At 30.6% G+C, this 22,936-nt stretch overlaps 1 protein-coding gene across 1 annotated transcript; it reads right to left on the reverse strand.

Moving 5' to 3' along the window:
• Positions 1-19,602: 19,602 nt before the first annotated feature.
• Positions 19,603-22,047, reverse strand: LOC131628464 (uncharacterized). The gene is made up of 3 exons (XM_058899304.1): positions 21,619-22,047; positions 19,756-19,822; positions 19,603-19,619 (listed from the first exon to the last, which is right to left on the reverse strand). The coding sequence occupies exons 1-3, from the start codon at positions 22,045-22,047 to the stop codon at positions 19,603-19,605; spliced, it is 513 nt and encodes a 170-aa protein (XP_058755287.1).
• Positions 22,048-22,936: the final 889 nt, after the last annotated feature.

Raw genomic sequence — 22,936 nt, forward strand, 5'->3', positions numbered from 1 at the left:
CTCTTCATCCAGAGCATCTGTGTACTGCAACCAGCAGCAGCGACATATTCTGCTTCTGTTGTTGATAGAGCAATAGTTGCTTGCTTCTTGCTATACCAGGATATCAAATGACTTCCAAGAAATTGGCAACTTCCTGAAGTACTCTTTCTTTCAATTCTGTCTCCAGCATAGTCAGCATCGCAGAATCCTACTAAGTTGTATTCTTTAGATTTTCTGTAAACTAAGCCAACATTAGTAGTACCTTTCAGATACCTTAGAATTCTCTTAACAGCAGTTAAATGAGATTCTCTAGGATCTGATTGGAATCTAGCACACAAACAAACACTGAACAGAATGTCAGGTCTAGAAGCAGTCAAATATAGAAGAGATCCAATCATACCTCTGTATAACTTCTGATCTACCTTCTTACTTACCTCATCCTTACCTAGGATGCATGTTGGATGCATAGGAGTTTTGGCTTCTTTGCAGTCTAGAAGATTAAACTTCTTCAGAAGTTCCTTCACATACTTGGTTTGGTGAACATACGTTCCTTCTGATGTTTGATTTATTTGTATTCCAAGGAAATACTTGAGTTCTCCCATCATGCTCATTTCAAACTCAGCCTGCATAGACTCAGCAAACTCCTTTCCAAGTGTAGCATTAGATGTTCCAAAAATAATATCATCTACATATATTTGACAAATTAAAATATCCCTTTTAAAGGTTTTACAAAAGAGAGTAGTGTCCACTTTTCCTCTAGTGAAACCATTATCCAGAAGGAAAGAACTTAAGCGTTCATACCAAGCTCTGGGAGCTTGTTTCAATCCATACAATGATTTCTTGAGTTTAAAAACATGATTAGGAGACATAGAGTCTTCAAAACCAGGAGGTTGATGGACATAAACTTCTTCATCTATATAACCATTTAAGAAGGCACTCTTAACATCCATCTGATAGAGAGTGATGTTATGTTGAGTGGCAAATGAAATTAATAGACGAATAGATTCTAACCTGGCCACTGGTGCAAAGGTTTCTGTATAGTCAATCCCTTCTTGCTGACTATAACCCTGAGCCACCAGTCTGGCTTTGTTCCTTACCACTTCACCTTTCTCACTGAGCTTGTTTCTGAAGACCCATTTTGTACCGATTATATTGAATCCATCTGGTCTAGGAACAAGATCCCAAACATCATTCCTTGTAAACTGATTCAGTTCTTCTTGCATAGCAATTATCCAATCTGGATCTTCTAGAGCATGATCAACAGAAGTTGGCTCGATCAAAGACACAAGACCTAATTGACAGTCTGCATTGTTCTTAAGGAATGCTCTTGTTCTGATTGGATCATCCTTCTTTCCAAGAATGGCATCTTCTGAATGACCAGAGATGAGTCTGGATGATCTTCTGACAGATGGTTCTTCAGAAATGCTTAGATTCTCCAGAGAAGCTGATACTTGATCTTCAGATTCTTTGCTTCTGAGAAGCTCTGCTTCTGATGCGTTGCTTCTTGGCTCAACAACTTCTGATATATCAATATCACAATCTGCAAAATTATCAAACTGCTTTGGTTTCTCAGAACCAAGCTTATCATCAAACCTGATATTGATTGATTCTTCCACAATCAATGTTTCAGTATTGTATACTCTGTAGCCTTTTGAGCGTTCAGAATATCCAAGAAGGAAACATTTTTGTGCTTTGGAATCAAACTTACCAAGATGATCTTTAGTGTTCAGAATAAGGCATACACATCCAAAAGGATGGAAATATGAAATGTTGGGCTTTTTATTCTTCCACAATTCATAAGGAGTCTTATTTAGAATAGGTCTGATAGAGATTCTATTCTGAATATAGCATGCAATGTTTATTGCTTCTGCCCAGAAATGCTTAGCCATATTGGTTTCATTGATCATGGTTCTGGCCATTTCTTGCAGAGTCCTATTCTTTCGTTTTACAACTCCATTTTGCTGTGGAGTTCTAGGACAAGAGAAATCATGGGCAATACCATTTTCTTTGAAGAATTCTTCAAAGGATCTGTTCTCAAATTCACCACCATGATCACTTCTGACCTTTATGATTTTACACTCTTTTTCAGATTGAATCTGAATGCAGAAATCAAAGAACACTGAATGAGACTCATCCTTGTGTTTCAAGAATTTTACCCACGTCCAGCGGCTATAATCATCTACGATGACTAATCCATATTTCTTCCCTCTGACAGATGCTGTTTTGACTGGGCCAAACAGATCAATGTGCAAGAGTTCTAATGGCCTTGAGGTAGAAACAACATTCTTGGACTTGAATGCAGGTTTGGAGAACTTGCCCTTCTGACATGCTTCACAAAGAGCATCTGATTTGAATTTCAGATTAGGGAGTCCTCTGACAAGATCCAGTTTGTTAATCTGAGAAATCTTTCTCAAACTAGCATGACCTAATCTTCTGTGCCAGACTCACTGCTCTTCAGAAACAGACATAAGACAAGTCACCTTCTGACTCATAAGATCTTGCAGATCTGTCTTATAAATGTTGTTCTTCCTCTTGCCTGTAAATAGGATTGAGCCATCCTTCTGATTTACAGCCTTGCAAGTCTTTTGATTGAAGATTATATCATAACCATTGTCACTCAATTGACTGATAGATAAGAGGTTATGTGTTAATCCTTCTACAAGAAGTACATTAGAAATGGAAGGAGAGTTACCAGACTTTATAGTTCCAGAGCCAATTATCTTGCCCTTCTGATCTCCTCCAAACTTGACTTCTCCTCCAGACTTAAGCACCAGGTCTTGGAACATAGACCTTCTTCCTGTCATGTGTCGTGAGCATCCAGAGTCCAGGTACCATGACATGTTGTGCTTTGTCCTTTTTGCAGCCAAGGATATCTGCAATAGGAATAATCTTATCCTTAGGTACCCACATCTTCTTGGGTCCTTTCTTGTTAGATTTTCTCAAGTTCAGATTGAACTTGGGTTTAACATTGTAAGCAATAGGAGGAACAGCATGATAATTTTTAATGTGAGTTTCATGATATTTCCTAGGTTGTGTCACATGCTTTTTGGTGTGTGTTATGTGAAAACTTTGAGCATGTGAAGTGTGCCTAATATCATGGGAGTGGCCATACTTGAACTGATCATACAATGGCTTGTATGTGAATTTCATTTCATCAACAGGTTCAAGTTTGTATGGGGTTTCACCCTCAAAACCAATGCCGACTCTTTTGTTTCCAGACACAGCATATATCATAGAAGCTACCTGACTTCTGCCAATACTTCTAGATAAGAACTTCCTGAAACTTAAATCATATTCTTTCAGAATATGGTTTAGACTAGGAGTGGATTTTTCTGAATCAGAAGGAGATCCAACATTATTGGATAATTTTAAAAGTTTTTCTTTTAATTCAGAATTTTCCAACTCAAGCTTCTTTGTTTCAAATTCAAATAGCTTTTTCAGCTTTTTGTATTTGAGACTAATCTGAGACTTGAATTCCAGAAGTTCTGTTAGACCGGAAACTAACTCATCTCTAGTAAGTTCAGAAAATACCTCTTCAGAATCTGATTCTGATCCGTCATCTTCTGTCGCCATCAGCGCACAGTTAGCCTGCTCATCTTCAGAGTCTGAATCATCTTCTGACTCATCCCAGGTTGCCATAAGACCTTTCTTCTTATGAAACTTCTTCTTGGGATTTTCCTTCTGAAGTTTTGGACATTCATTCTTGAAGTGTCCAGGCTCATTGCATTCATAGCACATGACCTTCTTCTTGTCAAATCTTCTGTCATCAGAAGATTTTCCACGTTCAAATTTCTTTGAACTTCTGACGCCTCTGAACTTCCTTTGCTTGTTCTTCCAGAGTTGATTTAGCCTTCTGGAGATCAAGGACAGTTCATTTTCTTCTTCAGATTCTGATTCTTCAGGATCTTCTTGTCTAGCCTGAAAAGCGTTAGTGCATTTCTTGATATTGGATTTTAATGCAATAGACTTACCTTTCTTTTGAGGCTCATTTGCATCCAGCTCTATTTCATGGCTTCTCAAGGAACTGATAAGCTCTTCCAGAGAAACTTCATTCAGATTCTTTGCAATCTTGAATGCAGTCACCATAGGACCCCATCTTCTGGGTAAGCTTCTGATGATCTTCTTTACGTGATCAGCCTTTGTGTATCCCTTGTCAAGAACTCTCAATCCAGCAGTAAGAGTTTGAAATCTTGAAAACATCTTTTCAATGTCTTCATCATCCTCCATCTTGAAGGCTTCATACTTCTGAATTAAAGCGAGAGCTTTAGTCTCCTTGACTTGAGCATTTCCTTCATGAGTCATTTTCAAGGACTCATATATATCATAGGCTGTTTCCCTGTTAGATATCTTCTCATACTCAGCATGAGAGATAGCATTCAGCAAAACAGTTCTGCATTTATGATGATTCCTGAAAAGCTTTTTCTGATCATCACTCATTTCTTGCCTTGTCAGCTTTACGCCACTGGCATTTACTGGATGTTTGTAACCATCCATCAGAAGATCCCATAGATCACCATCTAGACCAAGAAAGTAACTTTCCAGTTTATCTTTCCAGTATTCAAAGTTTTCACCATCAAATACCGGCGGTCTAGTATAACCATTGTTACCGTTGTGTTGCTCAGCAGAGCCAGATGTAGATGCAGGTGTAGACTTTGCAGTTTCATCAGCCATCTTTTACTGAAGCGTTTTTCTCTTCCTGAATCTTTTCTAAACACGGTTAAGTGCTTGCACCTTAGAACCGGCGCTCTGATGCCAATTGAAGGATAGAAAAACACTTAGAAAGGGGGGGTTTGAATAAGTGTAGCTTTAAAAACTTGACAGATAAAAATAAATTGCACAGTTATTTTTATCCTGGTTCGTTGTTAACTAAACTACTCCAGTCCACCCCCGCAGAGATGATTTACCTCAACTGAGGATTTAATCCACTAATCGCACGGATTACAATGGTTCTCCACTTAGTCAGCAACTAAGTCTTCCAGAGTCTTCTGATCACACACTGATCACTCCAGGAACAACTGCTTAGATACCCTCTAAGACTTTCCTAGAGTATTCTGATCCACACGATCACTCTAGTTCCTTACAACTTAATGTAATCAATTCTAAGAGTATTACAATTGCTTCTTAAAAGCTATAATCACAAACTGTGATATTTCTCTTAACGTTTAAGCTTAATCTCACTAATATATTACAACAGCAATGTAGTGAGCTTTGATGAAGATGAAGATTCTGAGCTTTGATTTGAACAGCGTTTCAGCAAGTTGATATTCACAGAATAGGTGTAGAAAATCGTTAACCTTGCTTCTCATCAGAACTTCATATTTATAGGCGTTTGAGAAGATGACCGTTGAGTGCATTTAATGCTTTGCGTGTTCCGTACAGCATCGCATTTAATGTTATTCGCTTTTGTAAACTACCTCGAGCCTTGTTCACGCTGTGTCTACTGACGTTGCCTTTAATAGCTTTTAACGTTCCTTTTGTCAGTCAGCGTAGCTTGCCACGTGTACTTCCTTCTGATCTGATGTTTGTGAATACAACATTTGAATATCATCAGAGTCAAACAGCTTGGTGCATAGCATCTTCTGATCTTCTGACCTTGAAGTGCTTCTGTGCGTGATACCATCAGAACTTCAGTGCTTCTGATCTCATGTTCTTCTGATGCTTCCATAGACCCATGTTCTGATTCTGCTTCGACCATCTTCTGATGTCTTGCCAGACCATGTTCTGATGTTGCATGCTGAACCCTTGAGACACAACTTCTGAGCGCTGAATTATGCATACTCTTTATATATTTCCTGAAAAGGAAATTGCATTGGATTAGAGTACCATATTATCTCAAGCAAAATTCATATTATTGTTATCATCAAAACTAAGATAATTGATCAGAACAAATCTTGTTCTAACAAGTTGGACCAATGAGAAACCAACAATTGGCGCTTGATTATTGAAAAGTTGAAAAAGTGATATGTTATTTTGTTAGTTACATAATTGCCCTTTTTTATGTATAAAAAGTTTTTTAGCAAAGGGCATATTAGTCACATTGGTCAATCTATTATTAATTGTTTGTACTAGTAAGAGACCCGTGCGGGTATATTTTGAATAATATGAAAATTAATGTTAAATGCTGTTATCAACAATTTTATTAATTAATATGTAAATTAATTAGACATGAAAAAAATATAAATTTTAATAGAATATTAACTTCATAATATTATAAGAAATTTAAAATATAAATGAAAAATATGAAAATATTTACTTAATTGTCAATTGAACAATAATCATATAAATTTTAGTGTATTTAAAAATAATAATAATTTTGTCTTTAAATAAAAGTAATAATTTGATAGTGACCAGTAACATAAAATACAATTTTTATTTTATTGAAGTTAAAAAATAAATTAATAAGTGACTCGTGAGGTAAATAAAATAATTCAATTTGATATTGTGTTGATAGTGACCCGTGATATAAATAAATTTTTAATTGTATTAAAACTCAAAAAAAATGAAGTTGAGAGGGACTAACGTAAACCCAAAAAAGTTCAACAATGCAAAACCCATAAACTCACATTTTAGTTTTCAATAAAATCAATATTGAATCTATATAACCACTTGGAACAGAGTAATAAATAATTTTTCTTTTATCAAAATTTGTTAATAAATTGACTGCTTCTTCTGGTTTACATAATGTGCTGCTATATAATTGGTCTATAATCTTTCTTATATTACAAAACAATTCCTACATATTGGCCAAAGTGGTCTATAATCTTTCACCTACAATCATTTTATAGCATGATTATTATGATATATATATATATATATATATATATATATATATATATATATATATATATATATATATATATATATATATATATATATATATATACACACACACATATATGGCTCCCTATACACATTTATTTGAATGTGATATGATTATATGTCTATCTAAATTATATTCTAGAATGCAACTCTCAACATACAATATATAAGACATAAAATAACATAGAAACTTGATCTTGCAAACATGTTTGTCAATAGACCATAAAAGAAAGATTCACAAAATAGAAAAAATCATATCACCCACTTTCTAAAGGTTCTAAAGGTGGACAGATTTGTAGGTATTTCTTATCAACTATTTAAAAATAAGGAATGGGTGAAATTGGTAGGAAAGAAAGTCGAAGTTCAGGAAAAAGGCCAATAAATAACAGTTTGATTTCTTAATTTCGGCTCAAAAGAAATGAGAAAGGGAAAGTTTAAACATGGTTTTTAACAATAAATGTGAAGAAATGGTCTTTACCTGATTCTGGCTATTATCGAGCTTATGAATATAGTTGCTAATGCTAAAAGATATCATTTTCTTCCTCACCCTCCCTTCCTTTAGTTCAACTGGCTGGATTTTGGTTTGGTAGTAGAGTGGATTTTGGTTTGGTTTTGACAAAGCCCGGTTATTTTATCTTTAAAATGATATATTTTTTCTTTATATTTTCAAAACTAATACATTAAATTGTCACTTAAATTTTTTTAAAAATGATAATGGCATAAATCCAAAATTCATGCCCCTTTTAATTTTGAGTTGACAATTTATGCCCCTTTTAATTTTGAGTTGACAAAGACCCGGTCATTTTATCTTTAAAATGATATATTTTTCATTATATTTTCAAAACTAATTTTATTAAAAAAATTATAAAAAATACTCTTTTTTGTTTTTTAAAACTAATAATATTTTAAAATAGGTATAGATATAGTTATTGGCTTTCCAATATTTCATGACTGCTACTTGATTTTTAATCATACATAATAATAAAGCAAAATGAGAACTTTGGCAAGTTTGCCACTTGTCAGCCTCTCATGCATGTTGTTGTTTTTATTTATGCTATAAAAGGAAAAGCTTTAATTAATATAATTCTATTCATTTTATTTAATTATATCTATATGTTTTAAATTAATTCAAAAAACTCAATAATAATTCAAGTGTCTATTTAAGTTCTCAAAATTTGTGGGAAAACAAAAACTTTCCAACTTTCAATGTCATTTTGAAATAATCATTCAAGTGTCTATTTAACTTTTCTATAATTAACAATTTTAAAAAAAATATTTATACTATTATTTTCAGATTGTTTAAGTCTTTATTTAATTGACCAATCTCCTAAAATCAATATATCAATATCAATATAAATATATAAAATGTAAAGTACCTGGATAAACCATAATTAACCTTCTAATTAAAAGCTTAAACTATTCTGATTTATATTGATTTGACAATAAATAACGATGACGTGTCATCACCAAATTTATTCCAAACATTTTTTTATTTATTTTAATATGTTATTATTATTATTCGATTAATTAGTGAATTTGAATTTGAATAGCCTAAACTTAAACCTAATTATTATTATCAAAGAGCAACTCAAGATACACGTTGGAAATTGAAAAGCCTTTATTTATCTTTTGGAAAAACAAACGTAGCATATAGTAACAAGAAAAGTCATAACTTAATAACCACAAACACAACTTTCCATATCCTTTTGATGGAAGTGCATCATTACATCAGAGGAAAAATCCTCTTCATTTAAATACCACAAAATATCTGTCTTCCTCCAACCTTCAAGTGTTTATCTGAAAAAGGTGAATGCTAAAACCTCTGATTGAAGAAGTGTTTATCAGAAACTTTGCCTGTTAATGTTGTTGTAGTGATGGAAGAAGTGTATCTTAACTATCAAAGTGCACTAAATTTATAATCTTTTCTTTATGTTTGCCTATTAGTTCTTACTTTTGTGCGTATTGCAGTTAAGAATCATGGAAATAGAAAATGTTCGTATTATCATGGGAAGCACCTGAGATGAACAAACGCTCATTCAAGTATGCATGAATTCTTTACAAGCTTAAGGCGGAGCGTGAAAGAGGTATCAACATTGATATTTCTTTGAGGGATAATTCTTTGAGGTTACACTAAAAAGTAATTTTTGTTACACACATACTTATAATCTGATATCTTTTTGCCGGTATGGTTTTACCATTTGAAACTGACAGTGAGAAAGCCACATATGTAAGCGCTTTTGTGTTAATTCTTGGTGTTGTTCTTTTTGTCATTGCATTTCCTATATTTTCATAAATCTGCAACTACATTCTCAAGTATATAATCTGATATCCCAATTGTTTCTATTGTTTAGAATGACACTTATATTTTGATTTTTAAAGAAAACTTAAGGGCATTTGGTTTTATTGAAAGTGCTTATTTTCATTGACAGGCACCAGATCATCCATTTTTTATATACTTTGCAGCAATATGTGGAATCACAATTATCACACATGTCACTGTGCAGATTTCTTCATTCCCTTTGGCACAAGGTTGAAGCCAATGGTTCTATTTGGAAGTTATTTATTTAGTTTCATTTATGTGTATCTTTTTCTTCAAAGTGTAAATTTGCATTATGGTGTTTTGTAAGTAGCTATTTTCAGCACATAATTGTTATTTTCCATTGTTGCTCATATAGTATCCTTTTAATTGTGGTCTCTTAGTTGAAATTTAGATATGACTTATACTTTCTATCTTTTAAGCAAATTCGTTTTATGGAGATTGTACTTTTTTTCATTTCAATATGGGAGAATTTGATATTAGACATCCTGATCCTGCACATATTTACCTATTGTCACGTGGTTTGTGTTCTAACTTCTTGAAATTTTGAGAGTAAATAAAATAAAAAGGAGTTCATATGAAAGTTGGTATTCGAATTCGTCAAATTTTCATTTTGGATTCTACTTGCACATGCCATTTTTTTTTCTTTCGCACCGGTTCCGACCTACTTAGTAGATCGACTAATCCGGCTCGTGCTACGGAGGAGCGTGCACTGGCCAAGCGTTGTTTCTGCCAGAAATCAAACTCGGTATTCCCCGAATATCGTTAGGGCAGAAAGTCGTTTGCCACTCGATGCCAAGCGCTTGGTTTGCATGCCACTTTAAATACATTAGTGCAATCCATCTATTACTTATAAATGATATTATCATTTAAAATTATTTACTACAAAAATCAATAAATGAATCTTAAGATATTTGATGATAAGAAATTAAATGATTATAAAATAGATCAAATAAATTGATTGGTCAATACAATTTTAATTAAATTGATTAATAAAATTTATTTCCGATCATTGTATCACTTTATAAAGTTGTTAGGATCACCAAAATTAGGTGATTATTATAATACGAGCATGGTGCAACATAATTTTGTTTCAGTTTTTTTTCTTTTCTTTGTCTTTATGACCGGACAAGGCAATTTTGATATGGATTGTTATTGCAGGTTTTGGATTTAGGTTTCTTTTTTGTTTTTACATGCCCTTACTTGCTCAAGGCTACTTGCTCTCTCTCTCTCTGTCACCGAGAAATGGCAGAATCAACAGCTTCGCCACTTTAACATCCATGAGTGTCAAGTTTCTATTGATTCATTTCACTATTTAGTTGAATGTGAGTTGTGAAGGAACAAAACAACTAGTCCTTCTTTGCCTTTTTCAACAAATATATCTATTAACAATAAATACTTTATTATTTGAAGATTTTTTTTATGTATACTACTAATTACAAAGACATATTATAATAGATTATAAGTTTACTACTCCCTCCGTTTTTTATTATAAGTCGTTTTGGAAAAAAATTGTATTTTAATATAAGTTGCTTTACAATTCCAATGAATAATTAATGCTATTTTTCCTATTATATCCTTAAATATTTATTATTCTCTCTCCTTTCAATTATATAAATTTATCTTCCACATGTCATTAATGAAGGATAATTTTGTAAAAACCTTCGTAATTTCTTATTTTCATACAACAATTATTATTTTTCTTAATTTGTGTGAAAAGTCTAAAACGACTTATAATAAAAAACGGAGTGAGTATAACTTTATTTATAAATTATAAGTAGTTCTAAAATAATTTTTTTACTTAAAGAAATCTTAACTTGTGCCTCACACGGATATACATTTAAGTCATTATCTTACGTGCCTCTAAAATATTATTGATTTTGTTTGTAATATATTCTTTTTAATTGTTTTATTTAAATCATTATTATATAAGATTTTATAACCATTTGAAAATATGTTGAATTTTAAAAGTAATAAATTTTAGAAGAAATAATAGAAAATAAAGATTCGTTTTAATTGACTGAAATTTTTTCAATTGATTTTGTTTGAAAAATTAAGGATATGTTGAATGTTTAAATTAATAAGATGAATCAAAATAATTGTTACTAATATATCAATTATATTAAATTTAAAAAAATTAATTTTATATATTAAAGTTTTAATGAATAAGTAATATTTATGAAATTGATTTATAATTAATGTGTAAATCATTTTCATTTAAAAGAATAATTTGTTGATGATGAAAACTATTTTTTTATTAGTAGCTCAAATCCAAAAATAAATTTTTTTTTGACAGAAAATAAATGATATTCATTCATTCAAATCGGTAGAGTACATCGTTGCAATACAAATTCAAAATCGCCAAAAACAAAAAGGATGAATCTGCGAACAAATCCACAGCATCCATGTTAATAGCATAAAACGACAAATTACATATGCCTACAAATATTAATGTATTGACTGTATTGAGATGTCCGAAATTTTCATGCTTCCGGATCTGTAGCGTTGACGGCACCAAAGTCATTGATTGAATATGCACTAGATCGAAACTAATCTTTCAACTTGAAACAAATGAACACCGCACAAAAACGAAAAAACAAAATACCCGCACAAAGACGAGAAATCAAAATACACCACAGAAATATGGGAAATCAAAACAAACGATGACCCACGAAATCACAAAAAAAGACAAAAAGAAAAGGTGTGAAAATCACTTATTTAAGAAATAGATAAACAAAAACGATTTGGAGGGGTGATTTTGGATCAAAATTGATCCTAAATCACCCCTCTTTGAGAGAGAGGAAGGAAAAAGAAGAAAAGTGACGGTTAAGGTAGAAGAGGAGGAGCTATAACTGATTATATATTATTTGACATATTTTTATTGAGTTAGAATTTACATTGATGATAATCCTTGACAATAAATAAATAAAAATGAAATTATAAGTCTTTTAATATAATTTCATTAAAAAAATAAGAATTTGAATCGTAAATAATTCCTGACAATATATAGTGAAAATTTTGTTTTCATTTATTCTTTTTAGGATGTAAAATATTTTATTTACTTAAACTATTTGTAAATTTGTAATTATAACTTTTTTTTTATAAATTATAATTAGTTTTAAAATATTTTATTTACTTAAATAAATTTTAACCCGTGGTCGCACTTTTGTATTTATTGTTTTTATCTAAATTTCTTTTAAATAGTTAAATAATATTATAAAAGGTCAAAATAATTAACTTATATTTTAAATTGCAAATGCAACTTGTATCGAAATTATTTATATCAATATATTTTTACTTTTTTTTTAAATTACAATATGATTTACCTTGGTAATTTTTATATGATTAAATTATTAATAACTAAATGATTTTATATGTGTTTTGTGATATTTTTTATCTAACGAGTTAATTGTTTTTAAAACTTACACAAAATATTAATAAATTAAAAATGTCTAAATTATATTATAATTTACAAAAATAAATTAGTTAAATTAAATTTTTTTATGTATACTATTAATAACAATGACATTTTATCTATACAATAAAATTTTTACTATAAATAAATTTACTTAGAAAATATTTAACCCGTGCCTCGCACGGGTCTAAGTACTAGTACTAATAATATTTCAAAATGGTTATAGTTATTGATTTTGTAATATTTGTAACTGCAAATAGATGAATTTGAAATTGGAATAATTTTAAAAGAAAGCATAGACCCCAAAAATGAGGCTGGAATCATACATAATAATAAAGCAAAATGAGAACTTTGGCAAGTTTGCCACTTGTCAGCCTCTCATGCATGTTGTTGTTTTTATTTATGCTATAAAAGGAAAAGCTTTAATTAATATAATTCTATTCATTTTATTTAATTATATCTATATGTTTTAAATTAATTCAAAAAACTCAATAATAATTCAAGTGTCTATTTAAGTTCTCAAAATTTGTGGGAAAACAAAAACTTTCCAACTTTCAATGTCATTTTGAAATAATCATTCAAGTGTCTATTTAACTTTTCTATAATTAACAATTTTAAAAAAAATATTTATACTATTATTTTCAGATTGTTTAAGTCTTTATTTAATTGACCAATCTCCTAAAATCAATATATCAATATCAATATAAATATATAAAATGTAAAGTACCTGGATAAACCATAATTAACCTTCTAATTAAAAGCTTAAACTATTCTGATTTATATTGATTTGACAATAAATAACGATGACGTGTCATCACCAAATTTATTCCAAACATTTTTTTATTTATTTTAATATGTTATTATTATTATTCGATTAATTAGTGAATTTGAATTTGAATAGCCTAAACTTAAACCTAATTATTATTATCAAAGAGCAACTCAAGATACACGTTGGAAATTGAAAAGCCTTTATTTATCTTTTGGAAAAACAAACGTAGCATATAGTAACAAGAAAAGTCATAACTTAATAACCACAAACACAACTTTCCATATCCTTTTGATGGAAGTGCATCATTACATCAGAGGAAAAATCCTCTTCATTTAAATACCACAAAATATCTGTCTTCCTCCAACCTTCAAGTGTTTATCTGAAAAAGGTGAATGCTAAAACCTCTGATTGAAGAAGTGTTTATCAGAAACTTTGCCTGTTAATGTTGTTGTAGTGATGGAAGAAGTGTATCTTAACTATCAAAGTGCACTAAATTTATAATCTTTTCTTTATGTTTGCCTATTAGTTCTTACTTTTGTGCGTATTGCAGTTAAGAATCATGGAAATAGAAAATGTTCGTATTATCATGGGAAGCACCTGAGATGAACAAACGCTCATTCAAGTATGCATGAATTCTTTACAAGCTTAAGGCGGAGCGTGAAAGAGGTATCAACATTGATATTTCTTTGAGGGATAATTCTTTGAGGTTACACTAAAAAGTAATTTTTGTTACACACATACTTATAATCTGATATCTTTTTGCCGGTATGGTTTTACCATTTGAAACTGACAGTGAGAAAGCCACATATGTAAGCGCTTTTGTGTTAATTCTTGGTGTTGTTCTTTTTGTCATTGCATTTCCTATATTTTCATAAATCTGCAACTACATTCTCAAGTATATAATCTGATATCCCAATTGTTTCTATTGTTTAGAATGACACTTATATTTTGATTTTTAAAGAAAACTTAAGGGCATTTGGTTTTATTGAAAGTGCTTATTTTCATTGACAGGCACCAGATCATCCATTTTTTATATACTTTGCAGCAATATGTGGAATCACAATTATCACACATGTCACTGTGCAGATTTCTTCATTCCCTTTGGCACAAGGTTGAAGCCAATGGTTCTATTTGGAAGTTATTTATTTAGTTTCATTTATGTGTATCTTTTTCTTCAAAGTGTAAATTTGCATTATGGTGTTTTGTAAGTAGCTATTTTCAGCACATAATTGTTATTTTCCATTGTTGCTCATATAGTATCCTTTTAATTGTGGTCTCTTAGTTGAAATTTAGATATGACTTATACTTTCTATCTTTTAAGCAAATTCGTTTTATGGAGATTGTACTTTTTTCATTTCAATATGGGAGAATTTGATATTAGACATCCTGATCCTGCACATATTTACCTATTGTCACGTGGTTTGTGTTCTAACTTCTTGAAATTTTGAGAGTAAATAAAATAAAAAGGAGTTCATATGAAAGTTGGTATTCGAATTCGTCAAATTTTCATTTTGGATTCTACTTGCACATGCCATTTTTTTTTCTTTCGCACCGGTTCCGACCTACTTAGTAGATCGACTAATCCGGCTCGTGCTACGGAGGAGCGTGCACTGGCCAAGCGTTGTTTCTGCCAGAAATCAAACTCGGTATTCCCCGAATATCGTTAGGGCAGAAAGTCGTTTGCCACTCGATGCCAAGCGCTTGGTTTGCATGCCACTTTAAATACATTAGTGCAATCCATCTATTACTTATAAATGATATTATCATTTAAAATTATTTACTACAAAAATCAATAAATGAATCTTAAGATATTTGATGATAAGAAATTAAATGATTATAAAATAGATCAAATAAATTGATTGGTCAATACAATTTTAATTAAATTGATTAATAAAATTTATTTCCGATCATTGTATCACTTTATAAAGTTGTTAGGATCACCAAAATTAGGTGATTATTATAATACGAGCATGGTGCAACATAATTTTGTTTCAGTTTTTTTTCTTTTCTTTGTCTTTATGACCGGACAAGGCAATTTTGATATGGATTGTTATTGCAGGTTTTGGATTTAGGTTTCTTTTTTGTTTTTACATGCCCTTACTTGCTCAAGGCTACTTGCTCTCTCTCTCTCTGTCACCGAGAAATGGCAGAATCAACAGCTTCGCCACTTTAACATCCATGAGTGTCAAGTTTCTATTGATTCATTTCACTATTTAGTTGAATGTGAGTTGTGAAGGAACAAAACAACTAGTCCTTCTTTGCCTTTTTCAACAAATATATCTATTAACAATAAATACTTTATTATTTGAAGATTTTTTTTATGTATACTACTAATTACAAAGACATATTATAATAGATTATAAGTTTACTACTCCCTCCGTTTTTTATTATAAGTCGTTTTGGAAAAAAATTGTATTTTAATATAAGTTGCTTTACAATTCCAATGAATAATTAATGCTATTTTTCCTATTATATCCTTAAATATTTATTATTCTCTCTCCTTTCAATTATATAAATTTATCTTCCACATGTCATTAATGAAGGATAATTTTGTAAAAACCTTCGTAATTTCTTATTTTCATACAACAATTATTATTTTTCTTAATTTGTGTGAAAAGTCTAAAACGACTTATAATAAAAAACGGAGTGAGTATAACTTTATTTATAAATTATAAGTAGTTCTAAAATAATTTTTTTACTTAAAGAAATCTTAACTTGTGCCTCACACGGATATACATTTAAGTCATTATCTTACGTGCCTCTAAAATATTATTGATTTTGTTTGTAATATATTCTTTTTAATTGTTTTATTTAAATCATTATTATATAAGATTTTATAACCATTTGAAAATATGTTGAATTTTAAAAGTAATAAATTTTAGAAGAAATAATAGAAAATAAAGATTCGTTTTAATTGACTGAAATTTTTTCAATTGATTTTGTTTGAAAAATTAAGGATATGTTGAATGTTTAAATTAATAAGATGAATCAAAATAATTGTTACTAATATATCAATTATATTAAATTTAAAAAAATTAATTTTATATATTAAAGTTTTAATGAATAAGTAATATTTATGAAATTGATTTATAATTAATGTGTAAATCATTTTCATTTAAAAGAATAATTTGTTGATGATGAAAACTATTTTTTTATTAGTAGCTCAAATCCAAAAATAAATTTTTTTTTGACAGAAAATAAATGATATTCATTCATTCAAATCGGTAGAGTACATCGTTGCAATACAAATTCAAAATCGCCAAAAACAAAAAGGATGAATCTGCGAACAAATCCACAGCATCCATGTTAATAGCATAAAACGACAAATTACATATGCCTACAAATATTAATGTATTGACTGTATTGAGATGTCCGAAATTTTCATGCTTCCGGATCTGTAGCGTTGACGGCACCAAAGTCATTGATTGAATATGCACTAGATCGAAACTAATCTTTCAACTTGAAACAAATGAACACCGCACAAAAACGAAAAAACAAAATACCCGCACAAAGACGAGAAATCAAAATACACCACAGAAATATGGGAAATCAAAACAAACGATGACCCACGAAATCACAAAAAAAGACAAAAAGAAAAGGTGTGAAAATCACTTATTTAAGAAATAGATAAACAAAAACGATTTGGAGGGGTGATTTTGGATCAAAATTGATCCTAAATCACCCCTCTTTGAGAGAGAGGAAGGAAAAAGAAGAAAAGTGACGGTTAAGGTAGAAGAGGAGGAGCTATAACTGATTATATATTATTTGACATATTTTTATTGAGTTAGAATTTACATTGATGATAATCCTTGACAATAAATAAATAAAAATGAAATTATAAGTCTTTTAATATAATTTCATTAAAAAAATAAGAATTTGAATCGTAAATAATTCCTGACAATATATAGTGAAAATTTTGTTTTCATTTATTCTTTTTAGGATGTAAAATATTTTATTTACTTAAACTATTTGTAAATTTGTAATTATAACTTTTTTTTTATAAATTATAATTAGTTTTAAAATATTTTATTTACTTAAATAAATTTTAACCCGTGGTCGCACTTTTGTATTTATTGTTTTTATCTAAATTTCTTTTAAATAGTTAAATAATATTATAAAAGGTCAAAATAATTAACTTATATTTTAAATTGCAAATGCAACTTGTATCGAAATTATTTATATCAATATATTTTTACTTTTTTTTTTAAATTACAATATGATTTACCTTGGTAATTTTTATATGATTAAATTATTAATAACTAAATGATTTTATATGTGTTTTGTGATATTTTTTATCTAACGAGTTAATTGTTTTTAAAACTTACACAAAATATTAATAAATTAAAAATGTCTAAATTATATTATAATTTACAAAAATAAATTAGTTAAATTAAATTTTTTTATGTATACTATTAATAACAATGACATTTTATCTATACAATAAAATTTTTACTATAAATAAATTTACTTAGAAAATATTTAACCCGTGCCTCGCACGGGTCTAAGTACTAGTACTAATAATATTTCAAAATGGTTATAGTTATTGATTTTGTAATATTTGTAACTGCAAATAGATGAATTTGAAATTGGAATAATTTTAAAAGAAAGCATAGACCCCAAAAATGAGGCTGGAATATGTAATCAATGCATTATGAATGTAGAAAGAACAATATCCAAGGTAAAACATCTATAACATTCTGTATGTTTCCTTCTTGATGCGTAGATATATTTACAAATGCAATACTATGACAAACTCTGACCTATATTATGTGTATTAGTACCTGTGAAATGGGAAGGGTCATACCAGATGTGTTCTAAAGAAACATAACTTAAATTTTCAAGTTAGTAAGGAGACAAAAATAAAATGAAAACCATTATCATTATTACGATATGACTCTAACTATTATGTGTTTGCTTTGTCGTGAGTAGGATTTTGCGGTCTTGGAAGTTGGGTTAAACCTGCATCCAACATTAGTATAATATTGTTATAATCGACAACAATACCCAGAAATCGGACAATTATAAAAAAATGACGGAAAAAAAGAGTGAGAAATATATACATTGATTCTAGGAGTAGGCTTATCCCCAGAAATCGACAACAATACCCAATTCTCAGACCCGCCAAAGGTTTATCCATTGTAAATGTTTAATCAAAGTGAACTTCGTTGATTTCACTTGTACCCTGCCCTGCAAAAGTTTGACACACAAAGTGAACTTCGTTGATTCACAGACATTGATTCACACCTAACAAATCACATATCCACATCAAATGTTATAACTAATGTCACTAACACTGAAACCTCACAAATTACTATAGACCGCAATTTTTAACCAATTGTTATAAACTTCACTATCATGTTCAAATTGACATTGATTGTGCTATTAAAATGTATTAATCTGTAATTGACAATAGTGATAAAACTTAATAAAGTAGAAGCTTAAAATCAATGATAACTATGTAAGTGCTTTATGATATGCTAGTATAAAACTTAAAAGTTATGATAACCATGTGATGAAAAACATCCCTTCTTTGCATCACAGAATGGTGCAAATATTAACTGACTTTTGCAGGAATACGCCATTTGACCTGCAAATCACTTCCACCATCCCTAACAACACTTCGCATAAAACATATCTAATTAAATTCAAAACCAAAATTCCAAACAGCAGCCTTTAGAAAACAAAAAAGATATTGAAAACAAAAGAGAAAAAAGGAGAAGCCATTGTAACTGTCGGGATCGCATCGTTCATGTGCATCCACCATCGGAGATAAAGCCCAGGGTACTGAAGAACTAAAAGACAAATAGGATTGATACCAGGGTACTGAATTAGTGCCCGAGTTTGACCATTATTTTCGAACATTGCGATTTTCTATACAGTACCAAAAGCAGAGAATACCTGCAAAAATTCACAATCATTGCAGAGTAAAATTCACACAAATTATGAATTTTAACTGAAATAACTAAATGATGGATCTATCGGTGATATTGCTAGGATAAGTTTCTTACTCTTTTCTTCTCACGATGCAGAAAAGTTTGCGCATGTTTTTCAACAACCCTTCATGACAAGCAGAAAAGGAATCAGTAACACCATATTTCACATGTTAGACTCATCGTTCATTTCTATGAATGGGTTTTCTTACAAAATATATTGGAAGAAGAGAATAATACCTTTGTAGACATGAAGAAGAATGGTAAATGATCAAGAACCGTGTATATATCCAGTTTGTTCACATGAAAAAATAAATCAAAATCAAGCAAGAAATCAAAACAATAAAACACAATAACTATGTTTGAGACAATATCATTGAATCCCATTTGCTGCAATTTCATAAATGATTAAATAAAATTACCTAAAACAAAGAAAATCATATCTTTATTTCAACTTCGACTCAGGGAATGCGAGCTGAGACAAAGTCAACACAAATGGGACCTACAATACCAGATCTACACATACCATCTGCAAAACCAGATCTACACATACCATCTGCAAAACCCGAAGACATGTCAAAATTTGTTGCAATCTATTAAAATCAGAAAAGAACCATAGAAACAGGAAAAAATTTGGAAGAGTAATACACATTACACAGAGAAAGCAAAACACCAGCCATTAACATCAACATTGAACATGAACATTGAAAAAATAAAAACAAATGCAGCAAATAAGGAGGAGAAAGGAGCGGCGGCGTGCTAGGGTTTGATGGAAAAGAGAACGAAAAAATTGAAGAGAGAAGTGTGGAAAGGTTAAAGAAATGAGAGAGAATGAAAAAAAAGGAAGAAAAGAATAGTCTATGTTTGAAGAGAAAGAGAGAGTGTTTCAAAATGAAACCCTGAGAGAAATGAGAGTGAGAAAAGGAAAAAGAGATAGTAGAGAAGAAGGGGGAGAGAACAGAATACGTAATGAGGAGGAAGAAGAGAGAGGGATATGATTTTGAAATGAGGGAAAGAGGGAAAAGTGAAATTGAACCAATGATATTGCAACACTTGGTGAATTTGTTGTGAAAAGTAGTAAAAAGAAGGGTTTATTTTGTTAATTACCAAAATGGACAATTGTTAGTGTATTTTGTTTTGGAGGAAAGGGCATTTTCGGTAGTATGCTCAATCTTATAATAATGGGTAGATGGGTAGATAGTAGATAGTAGACATCTCCATTTCTTTTGAAAAATTAAAAGAATTCTTATTCTATGAAATAGATAGAGAAAATCTAAAAATAAAAGTAAGGCAGGGCCGGTCCAACTCGTTTAGAGGCCTAAAGCAAATTTTAAAGTGAGTTCTTTCAAATGTATTTTAAAATATTAATTTTGTGGTTGCTAAAAGTTGAACTCAATATCAAAAGGAATAGAGGCCTATATTTTATCAACTTAACATGTAACTCAAGTGTCATTATATATTCTTATAATTAAATAGAAAAAACATTAGGTTTTTTTAAGCCCAAACTTTTGAGGGCTAAAGCCCTAGCTTGGGTAGCTTGGCCCTTGGGCCGGCCCTGAAGAAAGGAGATTGTAATATACTGAATTTGGATAGAATTATTAGATTTTTTTTTTGTTGAGAAATTGAAATGATTCTTAATCCATGGAATAGATAGAAAAAAATCCAAAAATAAAAGAAAAGAGATTATAATATACTAAATTTTGATAGCCTAGAGATGAATTATTCTCCAAATGTACCAAGTGTGTGTTTGATAGATCATTTGAATTGAAAATACCATATTTCGATATCATTTTAGGTAAATTTTGAGAATCTTCAAATTAAAGCAAAAAAAAGTAGACAAGCGTTTTTTATTTTGCCAACACAAAAGCAAACACGCACTCAAATTATCGTCATGTAATTTTTTTATCTTCGCAAAATTTGTGATTAATTAAATAATTTAAAATCGTAAAAATATATATTTTGAAAAATAGGAGGATTTGCAGAAGAGTTGGTTGCAATTAAAATTAAATGGATTGAAAATATATTGACGAGAAGTTACTAAAATAAACAACAATTAAAATTGTTCAAATCCTCTCTTTGTACTATATGATAATCTCTTTGTCATTATATGATAATGGAGGTTTTAACCGCAACAATTTTTTTTTAAACAAAAAAGAATTATATATATATATATATATATATATATATATATATATATATATATATATATATATATATATATATATATATATATATATATATATATAATCAAAAGGAAAGGAAAACAAGAGACACAAGAGGGGGACCAAGTCAAAACCTCTTAAGAACAAAGCCTAAGCCTAAGGATTCTCGCATTGTCTAACAAGTAATCCGAGTAAATGTCACTATGCACATGATTAAACCAAATTACACTTTTTCTCTTTAAGCCGATATTAGCTAAGACATCCGTACAAAAATTGGCTTCACGGAAAATATGTATGATCCTAAAATCAATGGAGAGTGTATATGCCCAACACGTAAGCCAACGAGATTTGATTTTCCACGGGACCAAGCTTGAATCTGAAAAAGCTTTGACAAGAAGTGCACAATCTGTTTCCAACCACAGCTCTGTCCAATTCAAATGACGAGCCTTTTCTATTGCCAAAACCGCTGCCATGAATTCTTCAAACACAGAAGAACCAGGACCCAAGAAGACACTGAAGCTAATGACATGGTTAGCTTGAGCATCACGGAAAATACCATCGCAAGAAGCAAGAGAGGTAGAACCGGCTACAGCTCCGTCGATGTTGCATTTAATCCATCCAGCACCTGGAGGACTCCACAACATATCCACTGTCATTTTCAGCTTACGAGGATGGAATATGATTTCAAATTTCTTGAGGAAGGAGAAGCTTTTAATAGAATTATCTCCTTTTTCCAGTCAGCCTTCCTACCAATTTAGCTCTAGCTGCCACATTACTAATGCATCGCTGCCAAGGCAAAAGGTTGTCCTCAAATCTGGCCATGTTGCGAGCCTGCCACAGTTGATATATGATGAAAACAATGTTGCACTTGATCACAGTCATTGCTTGTTGACTCCAAGCTTCATTGATTATTTGTAGACAGTCAGGCAAAACTTTGATGACAATAGGGCTATCTAAAGTGCTGCTGAACCAACTCCAAAGTTTAACTGCAAAAAAAATTCAAAGAATAAATGAGTGGATGTTTCAGCATTGCAGTTGTATAAAGAACATATAGAAGGTAAAGAGAAACCCCTTGAAGCCATGTTTTCATCAGTGAGAATCTTATTGTGCATTAGCCTCCAAGTAACCATGGAATGAGAGGGAGCAGAGTAAATATCCCATGGGAAGGATTTCCATGTTCCAGTATTGCTAGCTTTTGCAATTATGTCATATGCAAACTTAATTGTTAGATTTCCATTCTTAATGTTCCTCCAAGCAAGGGAGTCTTCCATATCCATCTCAAATATGGAGAAAGGGATAATGGTGTCAAGGATAGATGGTACTGTGATAATATTGCTGTGGATGGCCCAGTTATTATGCTTTCAGTGGTCTGCCACCTTTGAATTGATCTTAGAATGCATCAGAATTGGAATCTTATACTTGAAAGCAAGCACTTCCCCTATCCAATTATCCAGCCAGAAGTTAACTTTCTTGCCATTACCAAGGATCCAAACACAATTCTCTATCACAATGTTGTACCAGTCTTTGAATCCTTTCCATAGATAA

The sequence above is a fragment of the Vicia villosa genome, unplaced genomic scaffold (genome assembly GCF_029867415.1).
Source record: "Vicia villosa cultivar HV-30 ecotype Madison, WI unplaced genomic scaffold, Vvil1.0 ctg.000455F_1_1, whole genome shotgun sequence".
NCBI classification, from domain to species: domain Eukaryota; kingdom Viridiplantae; phylum Streptophyta; class Magnoliopsida; order Fabales; family Fabaceae; genus Vicia; species Vicia villosa.

Coding starts and splice junctions, on each gene's coding strand:
- LOC131628464 (XM_058899304.1), bottom strand. CDS start 22,047: ATGACAGTGGATATGTTGTGGAGTCCTCCAGGTGCTGGATGGATTAAA. Junction 19,823..21,618: donor TCGGCTTAAAGAGAAAAAGT/GTAATTTGGTTT, acceptor TGATTTTAATAG/ATTGCAACAAATTTTGACAT.